At 42.9% G+C, this 11016-nt stretch overlaps 1 protein-coding gene across 1 annotated transcript in view; it reads right to left on the bottom strand.

The window, feature by feature from the left end:
- Window positions 1-9057, bottom strand: part of TACR1 (tachykinin receptor 1) — a 177026-nt gene extending 167969 nt beyond the window's left edge. Inside the window, exon 1 of the mRNA XM_010829693.1 lies at window positions 8669-9057. Within this exon, the coding sequence (XP_010827995.1) occupies window positions 8669-9057 (389 nt within the window). The remainder of the gene's footprint in view (window positions 1-8668) is intronic.
- Window positions 9058-11016: the final 1959 nt, after the last annotated feature.

Genomic DNA, 11016 nt, shown 5'->3' with positions numbered 1-11016 from the left:
ATTCACTTTCAGCCATAAGGGTGGTGTCATCTGCATATGTGAGGTTATTGATATTTCTCCGGGCAATCTTGATTCCGGCTTGTGTTTCTTCCAGTCCAGCATTTCTCATAGTCCTTCCGAAAGTTGGAAACACAGCTTCTAAAGGTGGCAAATCAGTTTCTAAAGTAAGTCAGTTTCCCAGTCTGTCCTCAAGGTCTATGACTTCCTTAGGCCACTCTGCTGAAATGTTCCTGTGTCTGTGATGGTATTTTAATATGGTATAGTCTAGGTGTTCAACAAATACTGTAGATATAGCACTTGGAGGGCTGGATGGAGGACAGATTTTGCTGGTCCTGCCTCAGGAAAGACAAGTAAAGCAGAGACAAGTAAAACACCCTCTTGCTAGCAAGGATGTTGAAGAAAAAGCCAGTGGGATGGCAATAGTTAGACCACAAAAGGGTCCATGAAATACCTCAGAGTTTTCAGTATGCCTTGATAGATTGGAGCTAAAGGAGAAAGGATAAACACCAAGGTAGAAAGGATAAACACCTCTCTCAATCAAAGGTATTCTTCTGGGGTATAATACCTGTTGGGGACAGGGTGTGGGTTGGGAATCCAGTGGGGACCAGTCAAGTGAAGTCTGGAAGAGACAGGTGAATTAGAACATGTAGTTATTCTTGAACAGGGGTTTGAAACCAAAAATTTTCTATTTTGTAGCAAAACATCATGGTAGACAGAAATTTGGTCTGATTTTTCTTTTCTTCAAGGCATAGGATCATAGGTGTGCTTTGAAGTCTGTCTGATGTCTGGTTTTCAGATTTTGGTTGGTGCGTGCAGAAGAGAAGTACAGTCATATCAACCACTATATACACACTTTAATAAGTTCCTATTCTGTGCCAGGTAACAGGAAACCAGATAAAGTATTCCTATTTTCATGGTGCTTGCAATTTAGTGGGTGGGAGGGTGTGAGAAAGATCAACAAGTTACAGAGAGTTGCATAAACGATATACAAATATCCTGCATGAATGACAGGAATACACAGGAAGGACACCTCACTAGACCTGCAGATTAAGGTCAGCTTCTTAGTAGAGGCAGCGCCTGAACTAAGTCTAAGAAGACAAAGTCAAGAGGTAGTACACCAGCCCTGTAGCAGGCGGATCTGGACAAGGTAACGGTAATAGGGTAATGCTCAGTTCTGGGCATTATTTAAACTCTCAGTTAAAAGGACCACAGGGCTTCCCTGATGCTTCAACCAGTAAAGAATCAGCCTGCAATGCAGGAGACCTGGGTTTGATCCTTGGGTTGGGAAGATCCCCTGGAGAAGGGAAAGGCTATCCACTCCAGTATTCTGGCCTGGAGAATTCCACGGACTGTATAGTCCATGGGGTCACAAACAGTCGGACACGTCTGAGCGACTTTGACTTGAGCAAATGGGAATAGCAAGTAGAGACAATGAGGATGGAAAGATGAAGGAACTACGGACAGTTAACCAAAATAGAGAAGCTTCAGGATGGATCTATCAGAGATATGGCCACAGGGAAGAGGCATTATATTAGTAAAGGCAGCCCCAAATCAGGGTCATTATTCTTTCAACAAAAGGAATGATTTTATAATGCTTCAAAATGGAATTAATTTAACAAATGAGACAACTTGAGTAAAATATTTAAGCAGAATTTGATCTTCTTACAATGATGCTATCTAGAAGGTTGTGGGGTTGAACTATTATTTGAGTGAAAATTTGTTAAAAGGGCTCTAACATCCTCTCTGAAACAGTAGGACCCTTATATCACTTTCCTTAGACTATATGGATTTCAAAAGCTACCTTGAGCAGGAGCGTACAGGCAGATGTCTAAGGCACATGAATGCAAGTTGCATGGGTCTCCAAGTTACTAGGGAGTGGCGAGTATGAGGATGATGCTAAAAGAAATTGTTTTTAATAGTCTATCCAAAGTAGAAACAAAATCCCCATTGGTATCGAGGCTTAGATGAGACAGTGTATTGGAGAACATGCACCATAAGGTACTGTATTATATATAAACTGTATTAATATAAACTGTATTATAAACTGTATTAATATAAAATCCTCTTTCTAGTTTCCAGGTGACAAACATGACTAAATCATTATGATGATCCCCAATCCAATGCTCTTGAAGTTTATTTTAAAAACCCAAACTTCACATTGTTTTCTCTGTACTTTGCTGTTTATTTCCTCTTCCCCTCCTCTTCCTTTTCTTTATTTTACTCTAAACCTTTCCCACATTCCCAAGGGTAGACCATTCCTTTGTCTCCGAACTCCCTCTGCATGGTACTAATTGCATTGGGTTATAACGGTGTTCGTAACTTTGTTGATAGTTGAAGATTGAGAGCAGATGGGCAAAGGCAATATTTTTCTGCATTAGCATCTGGTACATAGTAAGTGCTCAATAAAGCTTTGCTGAATGGACAAATGGATGAATAAAAGGCCATTTCCCTCATTGCATCTAATTTTATCCACCCCCACCCCCACTTCATACTGTGCTGACACTGTCTCTAACAGCTCACCAATGTTCTCTAATTGCCAAAACTAATGTCATCATCCTTGGATTCTAATGACATTATAATATAACCCATCATAACTCACCTCTCTTAATTTTTGTCACTCCACGTATTCTGATTATTCCACTATCTCTCTGTTTCTTATTTTTTCCCTTCTAATACCTGGTAGAACATTTCCATGAATCCCTGGCTTCTTTTCCGGAAACATATATAGGTAAAAGAGATATTCTCTACTTTCAAATTTCCAATAAGCCATCTGTTCAGAAAATTCCTAAATATAGATTTTGTTTCCCTAGGTTCTTCTCTAGCCCCACCTCTCAAATTGCTTGTTGGGCATTTCAAACTTATCATTATATTTTCACATAAAATCCAACAAAAACTATACTCATTTTCTTCTGACCAACTCCTCCATCCATTTCTTGATTCACTTGTGAATTCACTCAAATTGAGTCAGCCTGTCATTCTCCCCAAATACTTCGCAACTTTTTATTTCCATATTGCTGTTGTATAGTTTGTTTTACCTAAAATATCACCTTTCCTTAACATCTTCTTTAAAAATCTTATACAATCTTCAAGGCTCAAATCAGTTATCACCTTTTGAAGCCTTTCTTGATCATCACTGCTAGATTACCTCCTGCCTCCTCACTCCTATAGAATTTGTACAATACTTATGAAACCTATCATGTAATACCTTATGTTATAGTTACCTTTAAATCATTATGTATCATAAGCCCTTTGAGGGAAAGCATGAGGCCCTGATTCAGGAACCACGTACCTGGTGGCACCATCCCTTGATGGACTGGAGATCTTTTTCCAGTTTAACAGTGCGTGTTTCTCGCTTACAATCTTTATTCTACTATTTTCTAATTGAACAACAGTAATAGTAGTCAAGTGGTCCTATGATGTGCTTTTACATTGAAAATTACTCTTTATTTTCCCCCAGTTGAACCCATATATGTTTCTGACAGCCAACCCCCCACGCCCACCAAAACAAGGGCTTCGACCATTCAGGACCCTGGGGGCTCCTATGATTTGGGAGAGGATGTGGCAAGGGCAGGGGGGCAACTCCAAAGCAGGTGGGCAGCAGACCTCTCCAGGAAAGGTCCTGCAGCCAAATGGTTCATCCAAGATGTAAAAAACTCAAGAAGGTCTGTATCGACCCTTATATTCAAGATTCATGATTTGAAAAGATAGGATCAGTTACCAGGGATGAACTTCTAGTGAATGAACATTCTCAGCAACACCTGGGTGCTTAGTCATGGACTGTAAGATCTATCTAATGCTTGGGGCTGGTGCACTGGGATGACCCAGAGGGATGGTACGGGGAGGGAGGTGGGAGTGGGGTTCAGGATGGGGAACACGTGTATACCCGTGGCAGATTCATGTTGATGTATGGCAAAACCAATACAATATTGTAAAGTAATTAGCCTCCAATTAAAATAAATAAGTTTAAATTAAAAAAAAATAAATTAGTGGAAAGACTTGCCTCTGGGTATGATGGAGAAGGACTGCCCTGAGATATACAATGGGATCCAAGTCTGTCACCAAGGTGAGGTTCAAGGACAGACTGCAGGTCTAGCAGAGACTTGGGAAGCAGGCTATTTAGACTTGTAGCTGAGTACGACTGGGAGTGGGATAGAGACCAGTGAATCAGTAAGCAGAGTTTTGTTATTTATGCATGTCTTGGTTCCTCTTTTCATCTCTCAGAGAGTTCATTCCCTCTTTTACCTTCAATCGTTACCCCTATATGAGGAAATATTTTTTTGGTCCTGAACAAATTTCATATTGTCCAGAGACCATCATCATTTGGATGTTTTCTTTCACTCAAATACAATATATCTATTTAGACCCAGTCTGAGAAGTAAGCAACATTTACCTTTCATTTGCTGAAATTAAAACAGCCCCTGCCAGGTAAAGAAACAGTGTTATCAGACTAGCACTTTTCTGAGCCTCTGGCTGCTGTGAGCTGGGTTCCAAGTCAGGTTCCCATTCGCTTCTACGGCCCCTTTTGTGGGGCTTAAGGATTGGTTCCCCTCCTCTCTTCTTGGATGCTGCTCCACAGAACTGGACCCAGTCATCGTCACTGGCTCCTGAGGAGCGAAGGTGCCCCTCTCAGCGTCTTCCAACTTCCAATTTCATGAAACATCACACACATACCTTTTAGTTTTTAAAATACGAATTTTAAAATTTTGTTTTGAGTGGGAGAAATTACAGAGTTTTAAAAAGAAAAATCCTTGGTATTTGTTGGAGTTTAATTAGTAAACCTAATATTATTTAGTATATTTGTCTCTGCAACGTTAAAAAATTCTAGGTAACCATTGCCTTCAGTAAATGGGTATTCTTTCTGAAGGGACTCTCATTATCTCTCTCTGTCTCTCTCCCTTCACTCTATGGAAAGTTTACAGGAAAGACTGAAATCAGTTCTACCATCTGCAGCTCAAGTCTCTTTCTCTGCCTACACTTTGTTTCTAGAAGGAAATTGGGCAAAGCTTACCAAGACAGTTTGACCCAGCTATTCAATTTTCAGGAGTTTATTCTATGAAAAGAACAAGGGATGCTCTCAGATTTCTGTCAAGAATATTAATTTCACAGTTACCTGTAATCATTCAAAATGGAAACAATATACATCTAAAAATAGAAGAATGATTAAATAAATGATTATAGCTATGCAATATAATGCATCCTTTAAAAATCTTATTTTGAAAACTATTTCCTGATTTGGAAAATGAAACAAAACAAAACACACACAAAAAAACAACCATTGAAACTGTTTTTATTATGATCCAAAATGTATATTGAATATGAGTGACTCTATGTGGCATAAGTAACACAAAAGAGTAAGTATAGGGTTCCAGACCTGTATCTAGTTTTCTGTATTGGAATGGTAGATTGTTTACACTTTTTAAAATGGAGGTCTTGGAAATACAGCCTTGAGGCCTGACTACCTTGAAAATAGTTATAAACCCTGAGGGTGCCATTGATAATGTTCTTCCAAATGTTTTTATAGGAGCATGTATTATTTTATTTGCTCATTCATTTAATCAGTAAGCATATAGTGACTGCTAAGTACCAAGTACTCTTCTTCATTCTGAGGAGATAAAAGTAAACAAAACAGAAAAGACACGCTCCTTGCTCTGCCCAGGGTTTAGAATCCTTTAAAACTAGGAAGAAGCATTCTTTAAAATCTCATTTCATTTGGCCCAGTAATTTTATTTCTGGGAATCTACCCTAAGGAAACAATCAAGAAAACAAAATAAAATTATCATACAGAATTAGCAGATTCTCAACAGTAGGGAGATGGTTAAAATAGTAATAGCATATTCATGTAATGGAATAATATTAAGAGGAAGCCACTACCATTATGTTACTGAAGAGTGTTAATAACATGAGAAAATATTATTCATGTTTTCCATTAATATCAATGGAAAAAAATAACCTACCAAATTACCTAGAATCTTACTTCAATAATGTAATGAAATAGTCATAAAAAGAGAAATTCAAATGTTAACAGGTGTTACTTTTGCATGGTGGAGTCGTGGGTGATTTGCATTTTTGTGTCTATGTTCTTCATGAACGAGGTTTAATTTTACAATCAGGAAAACCATGTTGCTTTTATTTTTTAAGATAATTCAAAGATGATCTGTTAAAAATTCAAGGAGCATACAAAAAGGTAATTTAACATTTCCTCCAAGTCTGCATCGCCATGGCGGAGTAAAGAAGAGATCATTCATATGGAGGCCTCTTCCTCTCTAAAACACTCTAGGGAAAGAATGGATGACCATGCCTGTAGGGGAGCTAGATTCACTGGAGGGCCTAAGGGGATTAATTCACTCTGCTCACGAGGCTGAGCAAGGAAAACCAAAAGGAGCATTGGAGAACCTAGAGACACAGCCTTGAGGCAGCATCCCTAACTCTCCTTGAACTCTAACCCTGAGCATGCCGTTGATAACCTGCACATCAGGCACAAGTGGCATTTCTTGTCATTTCCCTCAGCTCTGACACCAGAGACCTTCTGATCTTACTGAGGGTGTCACAGGGAGTCAGGGTCCTGTGTGTAGTTTGCCTAGAGACAAACAGTGGAGTCTGAGATGTCAGAGTCAAGGCAGCCAAAATCAGGCTCCTTTCGCAACCCACTGTGAAGACGTTGACCCTGAATCCTACCCCTCACCTTCTAAGCGCAAAGAGAAAGAGAAGAGCTATGGAGCATGTCATTGCTGTATAAGCCAGAGCAGGAGAGCTGTCTGCTGGGGCTCCATCAGCTACTGAATGCTTGGGCTCACACTGACTGTCGGGTCTCCCTTGAGCTCACAAGTACCCAATGAAGTAAAAATACCAACTTTCCCTCTAAGTTAGGGATAATCAAGATAGTATGTGTAAAGCTGAAATGGCATCAGGCTTCACTGCATCAGTTATGCATCATGCTGTGAGTTTTCTAAGTTTAAGGGGGCTGAGAAGTTAAGGGAGCAGTCACTGCAGAAAGACTTACAGGTGTATCTGACATCCAGCAAAACAAATATCTAAAAACCAGAGTAGCATAAGAGAGACATTCTCAAAAAAATTCATTTCAGTACCACTTTGAGTAATTGGTTCCTCTCCTACATTTAAAATATAAATTGACTCACCACAATTTATTTTTCACATTACATATTAAGCACATAAGAGTTGCATAAAGGGAATTTAAAAATCAGCATTTGGATATCACTGCAAAAGAAACATAGTTTCCTCTGATTTAAAAAGAGATTTGGCTATAGAATCCGCTCAAATCAATTACAAATTTTATGCAAAAGAGTTCAATAATTTTGGGAAAAAATTTTTGAAGCTTTTCTCATAGCTTCTTCTTTGGGTTTCTCATATTTATTTATCTCAGCAAGGCCATCAGAAGGACCCATTTCAAAATCACAGTGGCAGGTGTTTTAAGCATACCTCCACATCCTAGGTAAACATTTAACACTTGTGAACCTATAGATATACACATTAGAGACCTAGGGCACTAACAAAAAGTCAATACAAATAGAGCTATGCTCTAATAATTAGTTTTCCATCATGCCACCTTAGGACCCACTTGAAAATGCCAGCATTTTCACTATTAATCAGCTTCTGGAACCCTAGCCTGTCGAATGCAGGAAAAAGCTCTCAATTGCCTTTGATTGCCTTTGCCAAGCATGTTTCTCTATGGATACAGACAGTCTAAAAACATTGACCTTACATGGCAAGAGAAATTTTGAAAAACTCCTGGATCCCTATATGTGGAGTTCCTTAAGAACAACATAGCTGCCTCTCATTCCTGAATGAGAACTCCTAGCAGCATAGACAGAGCTTAATTAGAATTCTGCATTTTAAGATTCTAATGGAATGCTCTTAACATCCAAATAATATTAGAGGGGTAAGACGGGAGCAAAAAGCCCCTGAATCTTCAGGAAAAAGTGAAAATGAGGAATTTTGCCTACATGTACTCAAAATTGGAAAGCATCCAAAGGCTGAACAGCAGAAGAGCAGCCCTGCAAGGATTCACAGTACCCCAGTCAGGGGCCAGACCCTTGGCTATACCCTAGGTATCCCCTTTAGGCTGTAAAGGCAGAAGACAGAAGGAATATATGGAAAGAAGCAAAGCAGGAGTTGAAAGGAAAAATGTCAGGGAGATGAGTGGAGAAGGGGAAAAAAAGAGTTAAATGAAGAAAAAAAAGGGGGGGGGGATGTTTCCAGGCGGCTTAGTGGTAAAGAATCTACCTGCCAATGCAGGAGATGCAAGTTCACTCCCTATGTGGGAACAATGCACTGGAGAAGAGAACGGCAACCCACTCCAGTATTCTTGCCTGGAAAATCCCATGGACAGAGGGGCCTGGCGGGCTACAGTCCATGGGGTTGCAAAGAGTCGGACACAACTGAGTGATTGTACACACATATGTACATGTAATGGAAAAGAGACAGAAAAATGGAAAGGAGTAGAAAAGGAAAGAGAGATAGAAAAGAAAAGCATCAGATAAGATTAAAATCCCCCATCAACAACTGACTCGGCTAGCTGTCAGTACAAATCCAGTGGTACAAGTGGTCAATCTCCACCTTGAACCATGCACTATTCCACCCTGAAGCTCCATAGCAATGCTATCTTCCTTTAAAGATACTTTTTCCCTTTTTCCACAAAGGTCAAGCTCACCTATCGAAGGCCACAGCCGTCATGGAGTAAATACTGGCAAAGACAGCAGCAATGGGGAAGAAGTTGTGGAATTTGCAGTAGAACAGGCCATAGTACCACTCATTGTGGACTGCGTAGGTGAAGTTCACCACTGTATTGAATGCAGCCATGGAGGCCTCTGCGAAGGCCAGGTTCACCAGGAAGTAGTTAGTAACTGTCCTCATTCTCTTGTGGGCCAAGATGATCCACATAACCACCACGTTGCCCACCACGGAGGTCACCACGATGACAGTGTAGGCAGCTGCCCAAAGGACAATTTGCCAGGCTGGCTGCACAAACTGGTTAGGCTCCGAGATGTTGGTGGAGATGTTTGGGAAGAGGTCTGAGTCCACTGGGAGGACGTTATCCATTCTTCTGCTAAGTGATTAAGCCCTTCTCTCTATACACACACAGACCCTTTTGCAGCAGGGTCCCGAGCCAGCGCCTGAGGTCAAAAAGCCCTGTTTAACCCAGACGGGAGGGCTCGTAGGCGCTTTCTGGACAGAACCCCTTCCTTACAAGAAGACTTGACGCTCAAATAAAATCTTCTAGATGTGCTGTATATCCTTGGCTTTGAATTCCTCCACTTTTAAGCTTCAGGAAGCACTTGAGTTCTGTAATCTGCAAACAGCGTCTCTCCCGCGTTGAGCTGAAACAGAGAAAGAAATTCCACGGGTCACGGTTCCAGGAGGCAGGAGACACCCCCCCCACCTTACTGCACCTGCTGCTGCTTCCAAGTGCTGTTCTTCCTGCCTGTAGCGAGAAAGGCAAAGCCCTATGCTGCGTGAGGACTTGGGGGCGAAGATAAGGCTGGGAGGTATTAGTCACAGCACGACCTGTAAAAGTCAGAGTCTATGGCCGGGATTCTGGGGCCCTGAGTCCAGCTGGAGATTTTTTTCCTCTGCTTTCATTACCGCCGCCGCCGCTGCCGCCGCCGCCGCCTGCAGCTTTGCAGGCGCCTCTTGGCTCAAGTCCTGCTCAGCTTGGGAGTTAGCAGAACCTTGGCAGGCTGCGCCCGAGGTCTTTATAACAGGCTGTAGAGACGTCACCGAGAAGGGGCAGTACCTGGGCTGCGTACTCGCCGGCCCTCTTTCACAGGGCCGCAGCTGCACTATCTGTTGACAACCGGCTCACTGCACCATCACAGCCACCAAGCCTTTTGCTGCTACCTGCTGTGGGAGTCTGCAAACCGTGCGTGCTCCCAACACAATCCTGGAGGGGGCGCTAGCTAGGTCGCCCTGGAGTAACTGCGCCAGATGGGGTCCGCTGCTGCAAGCACAGATGAACCAAAGGGGAAAAGAAGGATTTGGGAAGGAGCTGCAGGGATGGACACCCAACATCCAAAGAGGGCGGGAATACTGCCGTAACTCTGCAGAGGCCCCTGCCTCTGGCGGTTGGTGTTGGCGATGTGTGGGGGTAACGTGCCGACGCTGCGCTCCCCACCTCGCTCCAGCCCGAAACACTCCCCAAATACTTAGTTCCTTTCACTAGTAGACCGAATCCCTGGGAGGAAGTGATAGTTTCTAAGCTTTGGAGAACATCTTCCTCAGCTCCCCTGGGGGCTTGGCCCCTTGCTCCGTGAAAAGCCCCAGCTAAGCTCTCCAGATGAGGCCCCTGCGCAGGCAGTGGGGACTGGGCTGAGCTCTCTGCTAACCAGTGTGTTTCCCAGACGCGCAGCTCTGGGCTCTCTGCCAGCACCCCCTGTCTCGAGTTCGCGGTCCAGCAACCTGCAGCCTCTGCCTCTGAGCCTCCCGGGACTGTGGGCCAGAGCCCATCCCCGGTAGCGTCGGGGATTCGTCTTCCTCTCACCAACCCGCTGCCAAGTTTGCATAAGCACTGGAGGAGAGGTCCGCCAGTCTTCGCTCCCCACTCCATACCCAGCCCTGGCGGGCTTTTAAGACCTTGTCTCCTACTCCAAGGCCATTTCAAATGGCCAAGCTGGAACAGGGTCCAGAGAAGCAGTAGGAAGGGCTCCCCAGTAGTTCAGTTCAGTTCACTCGCTCAGTCCTGTCCGACTCTTTGCGACCTCATGCACGCCAGGCCTCCCTGTCCATCACCAACTCCCGGAGTTTATCCAAACTCATGTCCACTGAGGCGGTGATGCCATCCAACGATCTCATCCTCTGTCGTCCCCTTCTCCTCCTGCCTTCAATCTTTCCCAACATCAGGGTCTTTTCAAATGAGTCAGCACTTCGCATCAGGTGGCCAAAATATTGGAGTTTCAGCTTCAGCATCAGCCCTTCCAATAAACACCCAGGACTGATTTCCTTTAGGATGGACTGGTTTGATCTCCTGCAGTCCAGGGGACTCTCAAAAGTCTTCTCCAACAC

The sequence above is a fragment of the Bison bison genome, unplaced genomic scaffold (genome assembly GCF_000754665.1).
Source record: "Bison bison bison isolate TAMUID 2011002044 unplaced genomic scaffold, Bison_UMD1.0 scf7180017864508, whole genome shotgun sequence".
In the NCBI taxonomy this organism is placed as follows: Eukaryota; Metazoa; Chordata; class Mammalia; order Artiodactyla; family Bovidae; genus Bison; species Bison bison.
Note: the sequence above shows the minus strand (reverse complement) of the source record. Positions and strands in the feature narration are given on the sequence as shown.